Source organism: Motacilla alba, chromosome 7 (assembly GCF_015832195.1).
Source record: "Motacilla alba alba isolate MOTALB_02 chromosome 7, Motacilla_alba_V1.0_pri, whole genome shotgun sequence".
NCBI classification, from domain to species: domain Eukaryota; kingdom Metazoa; phylum Chordata; class Aves; order Passeriformes; family Motacillidae; genus Motacilla; species Motacilla alba.
In genome coordinates, this window is record NC_052022.1 from 18,568,243 (window position 1) to 18,590,149 (window position 21,907).

At 38.0% G+C, this 21,907-nt stretch overlaps 1 protein-coding gene across 6 annotated transcripts in view; it reads right to left on the reverse strand.

Moving 5' to 3' along the window:
* LOC119703008 (sodium channel protein type 1 subunit alpha) overlaps nucleotides 1–21,907 on the reverse strand; it is an 86,922-nt gene that overhangs the window by 35,117 nt on the left and 29,898 nt on the right. For 3 of the 6 annotated variants that reach the window (XM_038142038.1, XM_038142037.1, XM_038142039.1), the window contains 12 exons: nucleotides 17,979–18,097; nucleotides 13,529–13,618; nucleotides 12,609–12,737; nucleotides 11,808–11,899; nucleotides 10,618–10,890; nucleotides 6,287–6,350; nucleotides 5,768–5,909; nucleotides 5,414–5,620; nucleotides 4,657–4,962; nucleotides 3,539–3,919; nucleotides 2,223–2,355; nucleotides 1,185–1,423 (listed from right to left, as the gene is read on the reverse strand). In XM_038142038.1, the coding sequence (XP_037997966.1) occupies nucleotides 1,185–1,423; nucleotides 2,223–2,355; nucleotides 3,539–3,919; nucleotides 4,657–4,962; nucleotides 5,414–5,620; nucleotides 5,768–5,909; nucleotides 6,287–6,350; nucleotides 10,618–10,890; nucleotides 11,808–11,899; nucleotides 12,609–12,737; nucleotides 13,529–13,618; nucleotides 17,979–18,097 (2,175 nt within the window). Of the gene's footprint in view, nucleotides 1–1,184; nucleotides 1,424–2,222; nucleotides 2,356–3,538; nucleotides 3,920–4,656; nucleotides 4,963–5,413; nucleotides 5,621–5,767; nucleotides 5,910–6,286; nucleotides 6,351–10,617; nucleotides 10,891–11,807; nucleotides 11,900–11,997; nucleotides 12,090–12,608; nucleotides 12,738–13,528; nucleotides 13,619–17,978; nucleotides 18,098–21,907 lie in introns of all 6 variants that reach the window. The other 3 variants (XM_038142040.1, XM_038142042.1, XM_038142041.1) reach the window with 3 other exon arrangements.

Genomic DNA, 21,907 nt, shown 5'->3' on the forward strand with positions numbered 1-21,907 from the left:
ATTATACAGTTTGAAATGCTGACAGGTTCCTAACAATCAGAACAGCACAAGAAGTTTTAAAGTGGAGCTACTGGAGCAGGCAACGTCCAAGATCCTCTCTATTGCAGAAGAGGTTTATGTCAGGGAGCCTAAAACTGCAAGAATGAGGTGCTTATAGACAGGTTCTCTCACACTCCCTTTGTAGTCAGAGGTACACCAAGATTTATGTGGAATTTTTTTGGTTGGGAAACAAACCTATAAAATGCTACAATACAAGATTTTACTTTTTATTAGGAAACAGAGGTTAAGCATTTCCTTTATATTAAGTATATGAAAATCAGCTGTACAATTTTCTGTTCATTCTACCCCCTACATTCCATAGTTATTTCCATGAACTATTTGTTGCTCATTACAAAACAAGGATTATTAAAAATCACATTATAAGAAATCAATTCTTAAAGGAGATAAAGTAGGACTGTAGCTGCAGATACTTATATCTGATCAAACCTGTCAGTTCAAAAGCAGGATAGCTACAAAAAGTTAACACATGAAATCTTGATTAATTTATCTTTTTGAAGCAGAGAGAAAGGGAGAAAATACAGCTGACAACCTGAGGAAAATACATCTTACTAATTATCAGAGGATAAAAACAATAAAAAATAGGAGAGGAAAAAGTACTGTGGGATATTTCTTTACATAAAACATAGAAAGAAAACAATCCACTGATCCATGTAAAAAGACTTTTGCACAAGAAAATTCTAGAAATGATTTTAAAGGGATCTTTTTGCTATTGTAGGTTTCTGCTCAGGAAACAGCAATTAAAAACACATTCATAATTTAAAGATTTGTATTGTAGTGATTGAGAAATTAACACTGCATTTATTTGCATAGTGTCTGTTTCATGGAAACAACGCACTTCCTTTAGTAGTTACACAAATCAAATTCTGCTTAAGATGGACTTTACTTAATGTAGCATTGGAGCCAGTTTTCAAATTTTTAATTTGATTTTGCAGAACACAGCAGTATATTGATTTTACAGTATCCTAAGCTACATGAGTCAGGGTTGACAGTCAAATTTCCAAAAATGTTCTGATACTTATACCAGAAGGCCGATAAATATCCAAAAAGCTGTTAAAATCTTTTCCTTCACTTATAACAGGCATATTTCCTTCCAAATAATGAATGCAAAACCCCAACAAACTTACCAAATTTCCAACTGAAAGTACATGATTGAATTCGTCGGTCATTGGATAATGCTCCATAGCCATAAAGAGTGTATTCAAAACAATGCAGATTGTAATAGCCAGGTCAACAAATGGGTCCATTACCACTAAGTTGACAATATGCTTAACTTTTAACCAATGTGGACTGCAGTCCCAGATCAAGAAAATATTTGCAAATTTATACCAGCATGGTGGGCATTTCTGTCTCGATTCTTCAAGTTCTGTGGGGAAAAGAAAGTTTATATTTGTAACTATGTGATTTCTCTAACATTCCTCATTCCAATATGAATTGTACCAGTCAAGTTTTCAGTCTGCATTGGAGGGCTCCTTTAAGCCCCCATTCCACAGGGCTTTTAAGGAAAGCCTTTAAAAATTGCTATTGAATATATTTGCTATGTTCAAAGCTTATCTGTCAAGCACAACTTTGTATTACAATCACTATGCCAATCAGCATCAATTTATGCATGGGTTTGTATTATGTATTTAATTTTTCCTTGATTACACTTCAGCTTGTTTCTCCCACCTACTGTTCAAGTATGTAAATATTTTTATTCTGAAATTTGTAGCATTTAAGTGAAAATGTTCGTTCTGAATTCAAGAAAAAAAAATCTGATCACCTAGAATAGCTTTACAGAATGACTGAATAAATATAACTGCAAAAATGCTTACATATTTTAATAATAGTTGCATGTATTTGAAAAATGTTCAGTGGTTTTTTTGTGTCCAATAATACATTTTTAATTACTGTGCATAAGTACCCACTCAGTTATGACCATGCACGTGAGTTAGATGGTGACAAAACAATGAGATAGAAATGCTTCCTTATGTAATAACTTTAATCCTTAGTTATGTAATAACCTTAATAAATAAAGAGCTTTGAGTTTACTGATAAATATATGTCAGTTTGTTGGATGTTATCTGTACTTAAGCTATTTTAAATCTGTTTTTAAGTTTCAACTCAAACTTTTAGAAATCTATAGGAAAAACAGGATTAAATATTAAGCTATGCATAGCACACACCTTCCACAGTGTTTGTGAGGATGCTAGCAATACTCATGGCTCTTTCCCTTAAAGCTGGATCTTCCAAGAAGTCCATAGAAACGTGAAAAGATCCTGATATTCTCTTCCTCATTTCTGGTTCTGTCGTGGTGCCCTATACAGAGAATGATAGTAGGTGAGACCACATTGAAGAAACAACCAGATAAGCAAATACTACAAAAGCCTGTTAGTAGTGTCTTAGCTTGGACACGTGCTCCGTGCACTTCATATTTTATCATGTCAGACTTTTATTACTTTTTAGTACCTTTTAAATAATTTTAGAATTCTATTAGGTCACAGGTACCTACAGTTCAAGATTGACAGAGAGTTTATTTACTCAATTTTTGCATTTTTTTTTCTTTAAGATATGAAAAGTCTTTAAACATTTAAACAAATTTAAACAAATGGAAAAGGGCTGAGTTCAAAATATTGCACAAAATTTTGCAAACTAATTTTTTTTTCTTGTTCCTGTTGACAGGATATTCTGGAGTTTGCAACATAATAGTCTTTTCTCCTAATCAAACTGTTGCAAGTAAGAAAAGTCTGACTTCCTCATGCTTCCTCATGCTAGTATTTTTTAGCAGTCTGGGTAAACATATTTGAACTAAGCAAGAAATTTTTTGGAGACATTTTCTCTTACCTTTGTATGGTAAGAGAATGGCAGCAATATGTGCTGCTCATATGTTCACGTGGCCATTTGCATTTTTAGAAGTATGTATTGAACTTTGATCTTCTAATGAACTATTTGTTGTCTATACTACAATACTCCACCAGAAATGGATGGAAAATATATAGGAATGAGAAATAAATGGTAAAAAGGAATTGACAACTTCCTTACATTTTTAACCAGGCTGATAAGGAAGAGTGATATCAAAATTAACTACTAATGCTAATTTTGATAGTGGTAATATAGCATCATATTGATTGCAGTTATATAACATTTTTGTATAATATTTTCCATTGTATATCAGCTACGATAGCTAGATGGACCTTTAGATCAGCTAAAGGAAAGTATGGCACACTGAAACAGTGAAGCATAGCATTTTTATGAATATGTAAGTTATAGCTACTACTTGGAAACTGTGACTTGCATTTGTTAGTTATGTGAATCTTTGTAAGTAAATGCTTAGCTTGCAAATCTGTCTTAGCTGTTTTATTTACTAAAGAGTTTACAAGATGCAGGAGCATTCATAGCTTGACCAACCAGGAAGCATTGCCAAGGGTTCCATTCTGTAGAAAACACTGGCTGGTGCAGTAAGAAAAGGCCACCATGCCTGAGCTATTTAAAACTTTCTTACATTGTCATCAGTAGCTGGTTTATCTATTATCACCTCTGGCAGAAGCTGTCCAACAGGCGATGTAGGAACAGATGGTCCACCAACCAGGGAAACCACCCCATTGCAATCCACGGTGCTGTGCATCTTCCCATTCACTGGAAACACTGCCAGCATCCTGGATGACCTACTGGCCTGGCTAATGTTGCTGTTGCGCCGTTCTCCGTGCCTGCGCGGCACAAAGAGAGAATCTCTTCTGCTGTCATTGTCTTCAAAAGTGCTGTGCTCATCATCAGCAAAGTCATTTTCTGACCCTACATCCTTTGCTCGACCTCTGAAGCTGAAAAGACTTGTTCTGCTGTTGCGCCTTGGGGAAAACAGGGAGCCACGAATGCTCAGCAAAGACTGCAGGTAAATAAAATACATTATTATTAGCTGAAATCCCTAAACTTAGTGCTGTTAATAGATTTGCATTGGTTTTCTTTTTTTTCTTAAAAACCCATATTACCCAGAAGCTACACGCTGCTGTATTTGTTTGTATGTATTTGCATGTATTTCATTAGAGATATATTTCGCAGATAGAAGTATCACTGTTCATGAATTCTTAAGACAAAGCTACTGCTGAACACTCCTTTTTCAACTGTTGTCAAATAGGTGTTGTCAAATAGGTGTTGTTTAATTCCCACCAAGAAAAAAAGGGAGTCCATACATGCACTTTGTTTTGTGTACTAAGGATCTTGCCCATAGTGAACAAATGTTGGCTCAAACATCATTGAAACAAAAGGAAAATCTGAGGTTATCATAACAGAAAAATACTGTAGAATTTTAACAGGCAATATATAATCATGCTGAAAGGAGACCTACATAATCAGATAATATTTTAATATGATTTTTAAATAATCTCATTAAAAGAACAGAGATATGAGGTTAACGTTTAATTCTGAGGGTTCTTTTTACAAGGCAATCCAGCAGCTAGAGCACTTCCTCTCAAGCCCTAGCAACACTAATATAAATATCAGTATTTCCTTTGTTTATGCAGTAGCATCATATTACTGTACTTCAGGAAAACTAAAGTAGTTTTGCAACACCCAATGATGCTTTAAATATATGTTTTTACTAAGGAAAAAAACTATAGGCAATACCTGATGTGGAGAAGAATACTTCTTTTCATATGTCAGTCTATTGCCTTCAATAGACAAACGGAAACCTTTCCTTCTGATGCTGTCTTCTGATTCAGACTTGTGAAATTCATCTTCATCTTTTTCCTCTCCTCCAGACTGTTCTTTCTGTTTCCTTTTTTTCCTTCTATTTCTCCTCTCTTTTGCACTCTTTGAGCTCAATTTTGATGCATCTGAGGAACTTTCTGAGAGCCCTCCTGCTTCTCCTCCAGCGCTGGGCTCCCTGGACTCTGCAGATGCTGTTACTGCTGCTGCTGCCACTGCTGCTGCCTGCCATGATGCAGAAGGAATTGAGCAAACCATGACTTAACGTGTTCCTTTCTTTAATTTACTTGTACATAATTTCTACTCCAAAAGTCCCAGTTCCCTTTCTATAGGGTATCCTCCCCCTAGGTTTTTCTTCTAATTATTATTAATCAGTTGATTCAAGATATGTGTTGGTCATAGACTTCTCTCATCCTTCATGAGTAAATTTTAAATGCAGAAATCTAGCAGACTGTGCTAATGGTCCTAGACTAGAAAAACAGAGTGAACAACCTATACTTAGTTTTGAATATACCCCTCTTCAGTGCAGAATAGGAAACCTCTGATCTAGCTCAGTCTTTGAAAGACCAACAGGGTGCTTTATATTTCCAATTTCAGAAAGCAGAAGTTGAATATCTCTAGTAAACTCACTTCCTTACAGTCCTGCACTACACCATTACTACACCATAAACAATACCTGTGCTGCTTCTTGTTGCTTCTTGAGTTGTTCCAGCATCTGTTGAAATTCTGCCTCCTTCTGTTCTGCTTCTTCAAGGGTTGCTTGGTTCTGTTCTTCATAGGCCATGGCGACCACAGCCAGGATCAGGTTTATCAGATAGAAAGAGCCCAGAAAAATCACCAGAACAAAAAATATCATGTATGTCTTCCCAGCAGCACGAAGAGTCTGGAAATAATGATGCATTTATAAGCAAGTATATGTAAACAGTTCTGTTTTTCATGCTGTTAAAATTCAGATAAGAAAATAGACTCTAGTCCTTTTGCATCACTGATACAAACATACTTGGTCTATTTTTCATTAAAAATTTCTCACCAATTGATAAAGGTTTTCCCAGAAGTCCTGAGTCATTAGCCGAAACAGTGACAAGAAAGCCCAGCTGAAGGTGTCAAAACTTGTGTATCCATAATTGGGGTTTCTACCAGCTTTCACGCAAGTGTATCCCTCTGGGCACTGCCTACAAAGACAAACTGGACATTACCTATTTAGTCATTTTAATATTATCAGCTGGATGTCAGTATACTCATATGTGCTGCCAGAACTGCAAAATAACATGTTTTGCCAGGTTTCGTCATCAGGTATTGCTCTTCCTTTACTTATCAACCAGGCAGGAGCTATATTGATACTGAATTACTCATTCATCATGCAAACACTCAGTTTACCTGACCAGTCCACTGAGCTCGGATCAAGAATACAGATCTTAAGTCCAGTATAAAAGCCTTTCTTATGTGAAAGGAAGTGGTCACTCAAAATAAGCCCCACTCAAACTGCACATCTATGGAATGTGGATCTAATTTCCACCCAGTGCAATAGTATGATGAAATTCATTCTTACCCAGCATCAGAGCTATTTCCACAAAGCAGAGCATCACTTTGCCCTTCCAGAAAATAAAAATGACCTGTTTCAAAAAGAATGTAAAAAATTATGAAATTCAAAACATAGCCATTATGTCTAAAAGTTTTAATGTGATTTCTGATCCAATTTTAAACAAGCAGTGCTATTTTCTCAGCAGGACAACAGCTTTAGAGTAAATGACATTATGATTTTTATTAGGCACTATTGCTCACAGCACTCACTGTTAAAATGACAAAATTTACTAAAAATTCTGTCAAGTGCTTCTCCCTTCTGTGGATTCTCCCTTCTGTTTGATCACTGAACTAAACAATGCTTTGTGAAATAATGTACAGTTGTTTATTAGAATAATTACAATCTATCTAAAAAAAGTTCTCATAATTCAAAACTTCCTGATCAGTATTGCCAGGGGTTTCAGTTTGTTGCTCACAAGCACTTGTGACAGTTATCTAATTTGTAAACCCTGCAAAATCCCACCCAGCTGCCCGTGGCTCTGATGGCCATGGGTGTGCACACACTGCAGTTGTAGCTCACTGACTGTATGAAGGCCCTGGCATACACCTAAATTTAACTCAGACATGATTACTGCAGCAGTCAAAACTTCTTAAGTAAGATTTTAAAAGTACATGACAAAATTTTTGAACACCTTAGTAAAATAAATTGGTTAAGTTCCACTGAAATCACCCTTTAAACAATCATCCCACAGTCTGTACAGTAATGCCATAGTTAAGACATTTTAGATGCTTTAAATGACAAAGACATTGACCTATCTCTTCCTACAAGTACAAAGAGATGAGAAAAACTTTGTGCTTATTAAGATTCATCTTGACTGTATCCTTGAGACGTGTTTCTCTTTTCCCCTTCAAAGCAGATACCTACAGTCTTGATTGCTAAAGTCTTGATTTTTGGAAGAATTATCGCAGGACAAGTTTCTCCTGTAATAACAATCTCCCATTTGGTCACAGGCTGAAGGATATTTTTTGTACAGGGTCAGACCATGTGTCCCATTTCTGATGGAATCCATAAGTATTGCCTCAGGTTGTCTGTAAGGACAGGGCAGGGACAATGGTGATGCTCCTCTGAGCACCTCCCTAGCTCCAACACTTCTGAATCATCACAGCCTCAGACCCAAGGTGGTACCTTTTTTGTTTCCTGAGACCGTTTAAACCCCATGTTGGATTTCTTTTCCGTTTAACTGTCCTGTTAGATTCCCTTAAAGTGATCTAATTTGAAAATGAGCGCAGATGAGCTCCAGTTTCATTCTGCCTGTGCTGCCCAAGCCAGGCTACTACAGGCACTAATGAATTCTGAGTCTGAGGAGGTGTCACAAGGTGCTGGCTCAGCACATATTGATTTGCTGCAAGAAGGGACCCAGTACCTGGGCCAGCCTCATCACCAATCCTGTGAGCAAAATTCACAATTTGGAAAAAGGAGTCTTTGAGCTGTATGTAGACCTTGTTCTGACACCTTGCAAAGGACTCATTTGCAGTGTCTAATGATGTGTCTGCGTCTCACAGATCTCCTGTGCTGTGCCAATTGCACAGCCCTGTGTGCGGCTGCTGTCGCTCTGGGCTGGTGTGCATTGCAGAGCTGCTCTGTGCGGAAACGCAGCTGTAAACAGAAAGCTGACAGGATGCTGGCCACAGCTGACCCTTAGGAAGCAAATTTTATTCTACCTTATGTCAGCTAATCATGATTAAAACATGCTGGAACGTAGCAGCTTGTTGGGAAGAATTCAAACCTGCCTTGATGGGGTTTACATGGAGCAGTCAGTCCTGATCAGCACTGCAGCAGCTGAGCTGAACTGCTACAGCAGGTCTGCATTCAGGTTCTGTGCTTCAGACAAGATGCGCCCTGCAATGGTGCTGTACTTGCCATCTCCACAGAAACTAGAGCCACGCAGGCTTCCTCTGAGTGCACTGATACACTTGGGCAAGTGCTCAAAATGTTATCATGATAGGAGAATTTCTATAACACACAAGCCGACCAGTATAAGCATGTACACCAAAGAGAAGTGAAAAATCTCTTATTACACCAATGGTGTAAGTTTGACTCCTCTTTAATTGATTGGGAAAACTCCCTGATAGGTGAGCACCTAACTTCAAGCAAGAGTAAAGCTGTTTGAGTGAGCATAGGGTAAAATATGAGAAGAACAGAGAATAATTGTTATTTCATAAAATAGATTGTGAGATGCTTTTTCTCAGAAAAATATTGCTTATGGAAATCTTTTTAAGACAAAGCTCAGCTTATCTGGAGCTAAGTTTATCAGAATTCTCATCTTGGAAAAGAAAAAGGGGGGGAAAAAAGAAATTGCTTGACTCATTAATGACAGGAATGCTTATGTAAAAACCCTCTAAATGGTGTCTCCAAAAATGAGCTCAGTGGTAAAATTAGGGCTTACATGCCTTTTTCTGCAAAGTATACACAAATAATGACATAATAACTTCCGTTCCTACAAAAGACACTGCCATTGCACTGCTCTGAGCTGTAGGTAAAGAACAGCTTATTGCCCTGTGAAGCAGCTGGTTTTTTGCATCCTGTCTGCCCACCCACATGCCAAAAGAGAGCAGGAAGCTGTGAGAAGATAATTTTTCTCTTTGAAACTGCTGGTAAGCAAGGACAACCTTATTAAATTCATAATAAGACTTGTAATTTCATTATGAATTTCATAATACATATGAAATTCTGTAAATACACCAAAAGCAGATGAAGCCATTCAATAAAGTACTTCCTGGAACCAATTCAATTGAGCTTTATCTTTAGGGGGCTTCAGGTCTTCTTTAAATCAAATTAAATCAGAACTTAAGTTTATAAATTCTTTGTTAAAAAGTCAGGAAATTAAGTTTGGCCTTGAAGTCTAGGCCTTCATTAGGAGACTGCTTAGACTGCCATACCCCATGGCATGGGATCTCCATGAATTCACATGTTCAAGTAAATTGAGTTTCACAGAAAGACTGGTTTAAGGAATTCAAATTATAATCCATCATAGTCATTGATTAGCTGTGTGATCACAGTTAGAAGCTGTCTCACTTCTATTCAAAATTTGTCTGGCTTTGACTTGCAGCTGTTGAACCTGTTATATCTCTGCCTGCTAGATCAAAGATATGTCTACGATGAAAATTCTGTTCCCCATGGATTTTTTTTTCAACTGTGATCAAATCACCCCTTAAACCTTCTCTTTGATATGCTAAGTAGGCTGAGCTCCTGGTCTATCTTGGTATAAAGCATGTTTTCCAACCCTTTAATCATTCTGCTCTTTTTTGAACTTCCTCCATTTTTTTCAACTTTCTATCTAAATTGAACTTTATATAGTATTCCAGTAGCAACTGCAGTAATGCTAAATACAGGGGTAATTCTGTCTTCCTGGTCAATTATTTATTTATGCGAACAGGATATTATTTAGCTTTTTGGCTGCAGACTTTTAGCCTTAATTAGTCAGTCCTGGCTGCCCTGGAGTGCCTTAGGTGCCTCAGCCTCTATATTGTTCCAGTTGCACTTCTCCATCCTGCCTTTCAGTTTCCCTGCAGCCTTACACATAAGCTGCTGTGGCAGTGCTTTCCAGAGCCTCTGCGGCACTATTTTTCCTCTGTCCTCATGTTGTTCTTCATGTCACTTTTTATTCTCATGACATGACACTTGCAAACACACCATTGCCACAGCAGGTGCTCACAGGAAGGAATTGTCTCTGGTGTGAGATTAATCTCTTTTTCTCCTCCTTTTTTCTATTCTTTGCTTGTGGCTTGATATTAAGTGACCTAATAATGTGCATGTGCAAGCTTAAAAATGAGGCAGCTGGCAGCACCCACTCTGATCAAAGGGCACTCCAATTAGTGCTAACAGCACTGTAAGAAGGAGTAGGCTGCAGGGAATTTGGGGAGATGATAATGAAAATCACAAAGATGCTGTGGGAAAAGTGTTGTGATCACTGCTGGACTGGAAAGGATACCCAAGTGAGCAGACTCACCTGGAGACCCCGCAACTTCTCTTTGCAGTTGGTCACTGTAATATCTTTTTTCTCTCTCTCTCTCTCCCTCTCCCTCTCCCTCCCCCTCCCTCTCTCTCTCTCCCTCTCTCTCCTTTTAAGACTTTTCTTTCTCAGGGGAGATGTGAAAGTTGACAAAAAGAGCTATTCCAAGAAGCAAGACCATGTTCCTTGTTCCCTCCTCCATGCAGGCCTTAAGAGCAGGCGGATGAGAGAGAAAATATTTCTCCTACTCTGTCTTAACAAAATGTATCATCCCTTCCCCTCCTTCCTTCTAAGAATTGGGTCAGCCACAAACCACTTCAGTGAGAATTCTGCAGACAATACTTACTTTCATCTTCAATGTACCCCTTCCAGTCAAACGGAGTCACTGTTGAATTAAGCAATGTACCATTTTCGCCTATGGTGCTGTTTAGCTGGGAAGTAATATTTGTTTCCAAAGTAAAATTTTCTGGAGGCCACTGCAGGCATTTATTCCTCAGGTTGCCCATGAACAGCTGCAGCCCTATCAGTGCAAATACACTCAGACAAAACACAGTCAGGATCATCACATCCGAGAGCTTCTTCACAGACTGAATCAGGGCTCCTACAATGGTCTTCAGGCCTGCAAATGGAAAGGAGTTTTTATTCTGATGCTGGAAACTTTTTCAGAGCACAAAAATTACAATGTCTCCCAGGAAAGTTATAGATTTCATGCAGAAGCCCAAATACATGATTGTAATGTCTGTGAAACAACATTTTTGTGGAGAGCTTTTTCACTTGTGAAAATGAATAAACAGCTGAAATTTATGTCCACTTGAAACCGTGAATGGAATGAGTCGCATATATTTCAAAACAACTTGTTTCAATGATAAAACAAGCAACTATTTTTATTCATGCTGTACACTGATCTCACGTAAACATCTTCTTTCTTTTCATTTGTCAATACATCTTGCTCCAAACCTTTACTGCTATCAGTTTTATAACATACTAGATTTAGAAGACTGTAGTAAAAAGCCTGTTCAACAATAAATAGGATTCAATTTTAATGCTATAAAACTGGAAATGGTTTGGAAAATTGTAGATTTTTAAGATAATAAATCCCCCATGCAAAACCCATGCTAATCTTTATTATCTTATTCCTTCATCTTCTTAGTAAGTCAATATTTCAAACAGTTTTATTTTTTAGACACAGATATTCATAAAAAATACCACATAACATCATGTAGGTAGGATACACATGGGTAAGAAAACTTGAGGGTTACTAATACTCATTGAATGTGGAGAAGAAAGCTTGACGTCATACGATGCAAACCACACACACTGTGTACTGCAATGTCTCATGCAAGAATCTGTTAAACTCAAAGGCTGATTTCAAAAGGAAAGTGCTTATTTTCAAAAGCAATGAATCAGAGATTTCAGTGAATCTTGATATCTTCTGATTCCTGCTTTTTTGTGGAAAGAAATAAGACTTATATTTAAAAAATATGAATTCTGTTTCAGTGAATTAAAGTCAGCCTCAGTGTTTAACCTGGCTCTCACCTGGAATGACTGATATTGTTTTCAAAGCTCGGAGAACTCTGAATGTTCTCAACGCTGAGACATTGCCCAGGTCCACAAACTCTGTCACATATCTGTAATAGGGGAGTTCACACACAAACACAATGACAGGATAAAAAGGAACAGTTGGGAGGTAAAAGGGGCCTAACACCTTACACCAGTTACTTCTTACCTGGAATTACAGAAATAGTTTTCAAAGCTCTCAATACTCTGAAAGTTCGAAGAGCTGAAACATTGCCTAGGTTTACAAATTCTGTTACATACCTGTAGGATTAAATCACAGTTATTCAGAATTTAGGCAAAGTTTATGCTACTTACTTGGGTCTTTCATCAAGACCGCTTTGGCGTTTTTAGCAAAAACTTAAACAGCAACAGTCAGAGGTTTACCTTTCACTGCAGTTTGCCTTGCATTAATATACTTTCAGAGCCTTCAGCTAAATTAAATGTCTCTGAAGTGAATCGCACTGATTTTACTTTGAAAGCCTAAAATTTATCTAGACTAGATTGGTAAGTTTGGAGAATGAAGTCAAAGGGAAGCTCCTTTTCTGCTCAGAAAAAAAAAAAAAAAGCAGGACATGAAATTAGCCTCTCTAATACTAGCTGTACTAATGGCTTCTGCAGTATTTATGTTTACATCAAAATATGCATTTTTGAGAGTGAAAATTGTTTTAGACAAAAGTCCATAAAAGAATTTCCATTTAACAAAATTGGTATGTATCGATACTAATTTCATGCCCTTTTTGCCCTTCTCTTTCCAAAAAAAAGCAAAAAACAAGAACTTACGCAAAGGTAATGACAGTGAAATCAAGCCAGTTCCACGGATCTCGAAGAAAAGTAAAATCTTCTAAACAAAAGCCCCTTGCAATGATTTTTATTAGTGACTCAAATGTGTAAATGCCAGTGAAAGTATACCTGAAAAAGACAGGAAAATTTAATCAAAATAATATTTTACATTGGTATTCTGACAGAAATGGGATGATCAAATGAAAGAGTTTTTTATTTCACAGCTGGATAAGAAATACAGTAAATAAGCAATTTCTTCTAAAATGCATTATTTTAATCAGAGATACTTGTGTATATACATGCATTAGTTGTGCCGTTGAAGTACAGCAGTCCTGATCTTGTACATAGATAAAAATAAATAAATCCATCAAATAAATAACAGATTAAAATTTATAGGTGATGTTCAGTTTAAAAATATGCAGCACTAGGTCCTTTACTGTTAAGTGAGAAAGCTGTGAGCATAAGTTACTGGATACTGTCTGAGTCACCAACATGTAAAACACCTGGTATTGGCTCTAAAGAGGGAGGGATGGAAGCGTGCACTGAATTCTCATTCTCACTTTAGTAATACCTTTGCTTGTATGCTGCTCTTAGCTGACATGAACATTGAAGTGCCCATGGTTCTGCTATGAATGCAATGGTGTAAGGAAGGGTGATAACAATGGGTAGGTGCTAAACCATGGAGAAAAGTAGTGGAATCTCAGTAGAATACTATCTTTAAACTATTTTAATGGTTTTTCTACCCAATTGTTCTACTAGAATGAGATTCAAATAATTATTCAACATTTCTGCGTAGTTCAGAGAGGAAATAGTCATAGTGCCTCATGATAGCTCCTGCTAGCACATCTGGCACTGCAGTTACTGGCATGGTAACTCCTAGAGGAGCAGACAAAGATATATTAAAGTAATGTTTAACTTACTCTACATTCTTTGTCCAGTCTGGAGGGTTACTCATGGTCATGAATACGCAGTTGGTCAAAATAGTGCACATGATAAGCATGCTGAATAATGTAGGTACAGTTAAGGAAAACACAGTAGCTATTCACACAATATCACATCAGTCATGGCTTAAGTATAGTAAAATACTGCCACTTACAAAAAACTTCTAGACTTAGGTAAACACTGTCATACGTTTTGCTTAACCTCATATTTTTCACTTTAGTACATTAGACTTTAATATTGGTCTCGACTTGTTGACACTCTGATGTTGCTTTGCTGGTGTCCTGATGTTTTGTTTTCAGCTGGTCCTGAAAGGAGATGGCTCTCACACCCTGGGAGGTAACATGAGTTGAGCAACTGCCAAAACCAAAATAACTTGGAGGAGTATAGTTCGCCTTAAGTTCCTGGCATGACTGAATAAGTGTTAGTCTTTCCCTTCAACAGGCTTGGTACTAAAGAGCTGGCAGATGCAAAGGAAAAAAAGTTTCCTCTATTTACCCATAGTCAGAACTGAGCTGAGTCAGCACCCAGCACAGCCAGTCTGTTGAAAACACAGAATAAAACATAGAATAAAGTTTTTAATTGCTGAAGTGAGTGCATTCCATATTTCCCTAACACCAGCTTAATGCTTCAATCAGTGAAACAGAAATCCATAGAGAGCTCAGAGATTAATGTGAATAGTTTTCTAGTATTACTTTTGGTCTCCCTCAAAACCCAACAAAATCAGTGTATCTGTTTCTACTAATGCTATAATTTGAAAATGCTTCAATAGTTTTGTCAAAAGCACAGAAAACTGGTGAAGATTAGAATGAAATTAATTTTTATTTGATGTTCCAGCAAGGAACATTTGGGTACTCTGGGACTATGAAACCCAGACTAACAGCTCAGAGGGGCTGATTCTAGGGAGGTGGGACAATCCACTGGGGCTTCATGACATTCAATGCAATGTTCTTTGTCCACCAGATCACTTCCTCTTCAGACAGTGCAGTTCTTCCTTTTTTTGTGGCAATAACCTCAATTCAAACATTCAGAAATACTGAAGTTACCGAACTAGACAAAAACCTGGCTCAAAATGGCCACATGATGGCAGCAAAAAATAAGCACTGCTACACATTTACAGCAAATGGTTAACTTATTTTTCCTCTAGTCATCTCTCTAAATTATGTATTCCTTAAAAGTCCTTGCGCCACCATAACTGGAAATGAAAATAATTTAAACTAAAGAAAGCTGTTTACAGCTCAGCTTGTATCTGAGAGCCCAGGATATTTTTTTTAAATCAAGTAGATAGCATTTGGCTGTTTTGGGTATATTTTTATACCATCGAGAAAAACAAAATGAAAAAAGAAAAGTAGCACCACGATCTAAACTTCTCAGAAAATTGCTGCAATCATTAAGATCTTTGCTTAGAGCAGCTGAAAAATTCGAACTTTAGCATAACTTCTCAATAAACACTCAAATCACAGAGAAGAAATTAGCTGCCTGATTCCCACAGACAGGTGTGTGCCCTTTGCCTAAATGGCTGATCCAGCAGTGGACATTTTGGTATATTCCAGTAAGTGACTTTACTAGTTTTGAAGATCTTGTTGCCATACAAACTCTGTAGAGTAAAAACCGTTCAGTGCCTTAGAATAAATTATTAGAATGCTTTACAGTGTTTGTCATCACAATACACAGACAGCTCAAAAGAGCCTGTTTTAATTTAATTAGGAAAGTCCTTTAAATATAGAGAATCCATTTTGAATCCAAGAGATGCATGGCTGCAGTTTCAGTCATGTCATAAAAAAGTTAGATAAGTGCAATGTGCTCTCAGGAGAGTTGAGGTTTTACCCCTGTGCGGTGTATTGTGTGCTTACAGCTCAGTGTCATGGTACCACACATAACAAGGGCCACAGGTAGGTCCTTGCACATTGCTCACTCTTTAAAAATCCTGGCACATCTGGGAGCCAAAACTTGCCGAAGTGCTGTTCACTCTGCAAGGGAGCAGATGCTCATTAAGGGCTAAAATACTTAGAAATATAGACTGACCATTTCTCTTACAGGAATCTCAAACATAACTGACACATTCAATGTCTGTGCATCTCTTCTGCCCTATCCCACATTTTGAGTGACTGATTTACAAGCTCAATATTCCCTTAATTTACTATTTTATCTTCCATAACAATTCAACTATACACATAGACAAAAAAAATCTGATCTATGATGAGTTCTTCATGGAAACATAATGACTTTTTCCCATACAGGCATGCAGAGGCACTACATAGCCTCAAGCTAATCAATTACAGGAGCAGCTGAAGTCTCCTATCAACTGTGGATTGGTGGAAGATGAAACAATTGGGAAAAAAACAAATATTGCCAACTGGTTTCACAGATACTGTCTAGCAGTTAGGCCACACTGAGGAATACTGTAATTTAAGCTTCCAGAGCCTTGCACAGGAGCACTTACACATTTTCTCTAGAGCACCTCCCCAATTCTTTCTAACAGAAATCTCTAACACTCTGCAGCTCCAACCACAGCCACCTCCCCTTTTTTGGCTGCTCAACACTCTAATTATTCTCACCTTTTCATTCTTTCCTATTAATTGCCAAAGCCTGGCCACCATCTCCCATCACTCTTGTGCTGCCTCCTCAGTTCCATGTTCTACCTTAAGTCTAGTAAGGCTGGCAAAAGAGAAGAGATTAAAAAAAAAAAAAAAAAAAAAAAAGCAGACTACCAGGAGATGAGTCAGCAGAGAGAAACTCATGCTGTTACCAGTTTCTGTGTTCAGTATTACAATAGGTACTGGCAGTGAGAATAATTGCAGGGAAAGTCTGGGAACACTGGAAAGAACCACACTCTGTTTCTCTGCAGGGCAGCAACATCTGCTCACGTGGCTGGGCACATGTGATCAGAGCGCCCTGTACACAGGTTCAGAGAATTTGGAGGACAGATAGATGAAGGTTTTCTAACCAATGTGCTAGTTTCATTGTGCTCAACACTTGTCTTTAATCACGCTGAAAGTTAAAGGCACATTTCTGTTACAAAGGCCAAAATGCCAAATACCTGCCACAAAATGTGGAGGAAATAGATTTTGTCTATAAAAATCAAAGTATTATTGAAAATAATTATCAATTTTACCTCTCATCTTTTTTGTGTAGATGGCGAATCTTGTATAAGAAGCTGAGATTTGAACTGTAAAAAGGAACATATTTAATGGTTCTTAGTTAAAACACTTTAATATTTACAGTGTTTGTACTATAATGAATAATATTAAAGAAAATAGAAAATTACAGAACCCACACACCTATTCTTATGTTTTAGATTAAATAAAACCAATCCTATGCCTATATCTAAGATAAAAAATAGCTCCTGCAATAGTTAGCTGGTTATAAGAAGAAATCAGTCTGTATACTGAAAGAAAACCTGTTCCTATGATAGAGTTAAATTACGTGGTCAGTTCATAGATGGAAGGAAAAATACTGAAATTACATATTGTCAATTGGAATTTCTTTTATTCTTACTGTCGTCAAGACCAGCTGGATACTCTTTGAAGACAATTAGGAGAAATTTAAAATCAAGACCAAACTCAGCAACCAATATGCCAGCGAAAAGCATTGCCCACAACTCAGCCAGATGCCATGTTGGAAGGTATTGCAAACCATGTCATGTGAAGGGATGAGCTTTCATTGGACACTGCAATCTGACAGAATTTGGCTGTGTTTTCTCGCCATCACCACCACTGTGTCTGTAGGTCTCTGTCAGCTCCCTTAGCTACTGTCCCCAAATGCTCCCTAACTCCTCTCCAGCCTGACACCTTCCCCTTCTCTCACACTGCTTTAACTTCCCAGGAGCTCAGAGTAAAAGGTATTCTGAGCCAGTAACCACCAGCCTTGTTTCGTACTTTTTCCAAAGACCTAGAAAATTCTGCCAGCAGTCTCTACTAATAAGGCTTCTGCCTTTCACTACTTGTTCAATGGTAAAAGTCTTACTGTCACGCTGGAATTTTCATTTGATAACTACATTTCTCAGTCCTGAGATTCTGCAAAACCAACTGCACCAAAACATCACCCACTAGAAATTCCCATCAACCTGGTAGGACCATCAGGCAGCAATTCCCCATGTCAGTCTAAAACTTTACCTCGTGCACCATCCCATGAGTTATGGTCCCCCAGTCTGTCCACCATCTGCATGTACAGATGCTTTGCAAGCCGCCTGCAGGAACGCTGCCTATGCTTTCTGGCAATGTGTTAAATTTGGCAGAGGCTTGTGGTGCAACTGGGAGGGTTTGGGAATGTGAGAACCAGCCTGCACAAGCCAAGTTTAAGGCACACTGCTGCAGCAGACTGGAAAGCTGATCCTGAGGATAGCCCCAGAAGGACCTTGAACCCTTATTTCTGATGAAATCATTATCTGTTTTCTTCATTTCATTTTGAACAACCACTGAAAAAGGATATGAATGTACCAAAATTTTAATAGCTATTTTTCTAAGAGGGTTGAAGGGTGTTAAAATGTACAGGGCAGAGGTGGCACTGAATCGGAAGATTGCCTTCCCTTTATTCAATACTATAAAGGTCTGAAAAAGAGAAAGAAAAGACATTTTATCAGAGTTTATTCAATGTACATTCTCATTTAAAAATGGTTACAAGTAAGCAATCACCAAAATTTCTGAATTACTTTTTGAATAGTCAATTAAAAAATCATGAATAATTTTCCAAATAAAGATTATTTCCAGTACTTACCTGATGAATCTAACATATGAAAATGCAATAAATTCAATTCATTAATGTTTTTGTTTTACTTCTTCATTAAACAAACTCAGTAAAGTAATATTCCTTTTTCATGTGTTTCTTGTAAATAAAGATGCATAAATTATTAACTGAAATTGTAATTATGTTTTCCCCCAGAAAACTCTCCCTGTTTGAAATAGCACAAGCAGAGTTGGTGGAGCATTTCCCCCCACTCCTTTCCACCCTACTTGTAGACTTTATTGATATATTAGTCTTACTAACTAGAAATCCCTCCAGAAACTGATTTATTAGACTATCCACTTGTTTAATTTTTGGGTTTTTGTGCTAAGGAGAGAGGGAAAGAGCAATAACATATACAGCCATATTTAGGAAGGTCTCTGAGGACTGGAAATCTGAATATACCTTACTGGAGGAGAGCAAGAGACAAAACCAAATTATCCTCTTGCACAATTGTGGTTTCCAGGTGTGAAAATTTCCCAGAAAACACATTCTTTTAAAATTTAACTTTTAATATCTATGGAACTAATCAAATTTAGAAAAACTTGCAGGCATTCAAGCCTTACTTCAGAGAATAGCAAAAGACTCTGTAGGTTAAATGTCTCAAATAAATCCATGAGCCAAAGATAAACAGTATGAGAGCAAACCCTGCAAACACTGCTTTGCTTCCACTGCAGGATATCATGGCTGCACCTGCCCTAACACTATAGCACACAAAATGCGGGCTGTCGGGTTCTTTTGTGTCACTACGGTGCTCTTCAACTGCAAGATCAATCAGAAGAGAATGAAAAACAGTGCAGAAGGAAGGAAGGTTCAGTAACTCAGAAGAAATCTGCATCCAGCAAAAAGGCGATGCAATAATAATAACCTAAATTCAAATGAAATTAAAGGAAAATTTCTTTTTTCATTTTTTGTTCTTTCCATTGTCAGAGTTGTATATTTTGCACATAAGCTATGAGAAAACCTCCCTGATTTTTAAGTTGCTGATGAAATGAGCTGTAAGCTGGAATTCCAGTGGAAGTGTGGGCAAGGGTATGTGAGTTTCATCTGGTGTCCATGACAGCGAGTATTGCTTCAAGACTGTAAGCAGTAAACGACGTGACTATTTCCAGGAAGGCTGGCAGACAGGGAAAATATGCCAAGGAGGTTCAAGGAGGACAATGCTTCAGTCTGCTGTGATTTGTAAAGTTTAGAATATATGGACTGTGAATTACAGATACAAATGTCTAGAAGCACACAGGAAGTGGAGAGAGATGTGGAGATGGGGCTTCACTGAAGGCAGAGGAGAAGCAAGGATTAAACTGTGAGGAAAAGCTGCTCCAGTCTCAGTGGCTTCTTCCCTGAGCTGTCCCCCCATCACAACTCTACACAGAACACCTTCTACAAATCAAACCCCCTAGGAGTGAGGGACACTACCAGGCAGACTTTACACTGTCTTGAGTACGAACTCAAGATGTGTAGGAATGTATAAGATATGTATATGATTTCCCACTTCTGCACAGAAATAGAGAAACTGCCTGTGAAGCTGAGGACAGCCTGGGCTAATGTTTCCAAATTACACATCCAGTTTGGGCTTACAGGTAACAGCCTGCAGACGACCTGACCTTACATGAAGCTTTCATTTCAACTACTGAAGCAACCAGGCAGATGAATGACTTTTTGGCACAATGTTTTAAAGGCTCACACCCCAAGGGGGAAGGTGAATTTCCTCTGCCAGGTCTGTCCCCAGCCCCCAGGACTCACATCTCAGACGCCTCCAACTCATGCTCTTTTTGGTAGTTATGAGATAGTTGACAAAATGCATTAAAAATCACACTTCCTACTAACTCTGTATTTAAGACTACTGCACCTTCATTTAGTCAACCTACATTTTTTAAAAAATCTTTGAACACAACCATATTAAACATACATCTATTTTCTAACATGCCTTATGGAAAATAACAGCACACTGGCACAGTTCCAGTTTCAGTTGGAAGCTGCTGCTATTTTAGCTGTTCTACTTTCTGCTGCCCTGCATAAGCAGAACCAACAAGACATAAATTCCCTACCTCAGTTTTAATTTTTCAATCAAAGCATCTTTGTGACTTGAGCTTTCAGAATGACTTTGTTGGTCCTCTAACTTCCAGCCTTAAATATGAATTAAAACTGTACCTTATTTCTGAAGGAGAAATTTCATTAAAAAGTACAAGTAAGAGCTGATATGCCCTATGTAAGCTCCCTGCTATGCCTGCTAAATCTCACTCCACTCTCAACCCAGATGCAAGCCAATGTGTAGGCAGTGTGGATGAACATGAAGAATTGTACCCAAAGCTGTCAGGACAAAGTAGACATACACTAAGAAAAGCTAGATAAGTTCTAAATAAATCGTAACATGGATGCTTTTATATGAAGGATTATGTATAGATTTCAAGCCTTGTGTTTTATTCATTTTTATAAAGGCACAAAACTGACTCACAATCAAAGTGTTTGAGTGTGAATATAAATTCAGAGTTCCCTGAAAGGAAGTCCCTGATTTGCAGCTTTTGCTTCTGTAACCTAAAACCCAATCCATCTTCTGCCATATTGAAATAAAGCCAGAAGCTGAATTCTTAGCAGGCCAAAGGAGGAGGAGGAATGTTTTGAGAAGATGTAGCTAAGACAGAAGAGTCAACACTGAATAAAGATAAGGTCTCTGAGAACCTCGTGGGATAAGGAGTTCCCAAAACCTTATTTCTCCTCTCCTTCCACCTAGTTAGCTTTAAATGTAGCTTCTGGAAGGCTAGATTTAGTGCACTTTCTGCTACCCCACTGCATTTCCACCTTCTGAAAGACAGGAGCAGATACAACATGGAGCTGGGTCCTCAGCGTCTCTGGAAAAGCTCCTGCAGCAGCTAGAACAGGACACTCATGGCCTATGGGAAGTTTCCTTTTCTTGGGTTTGTGATTATCTTTTGAAACAATGTTTTCTAGCAAGTCCTTTTTTGCTTTGCTAGAAATCTTCACTTAAAAATTATTTCACGACTATGAAAACACCCAAAATCACTAGTGCATTCACCTTTGCTGGTGTAATAAATTGAAGGAATTTTACAGAATCTTTTTGGGTTTTTTGCAACCCAAGACACATCTGGGAAACTCAGGATTAGTGATTTGATCAGATTAGGGACTGGTATTGAATCCCAGGAGAAAAGGAGGCATCTTTGCTGACAGACATCATTCAGATCCTTCAGGCAAGAGGCAGGGCATGGAGCGGCAATAAACAATGTTGTATCTCTATCACAGCAGGAGGAAAGTGAAGTTTTTCTCACTTTAGTTCCACCTATTCTCTCCCTCCTCTTTAATGTAGCAGCCTAGGTTCAGAGGAAAAGAGCCAGCCCTTAAAGTGTGAAACCAAGTGGACCAGACTTTGATTCATGCCCGCAGGTCGGGATCTTAGGGGATTCCAGCTGCTCTGTTCACTACAGACAATGAAGGGAACATCACTGATCCTTTGTGATGGCAGCCTGAGCATGAGCAGGCAGGCACTGTTATACTGGGAACACACAGATTTGCACTTGCACAGAAGCAGAATGCAAAACATGAGTGAACTTCCTGTTCACTTTTAATCAATTTTGGATTGAAAACAGAAATAAAAGAAAAAATACCATTGCAACCCTTTAGGA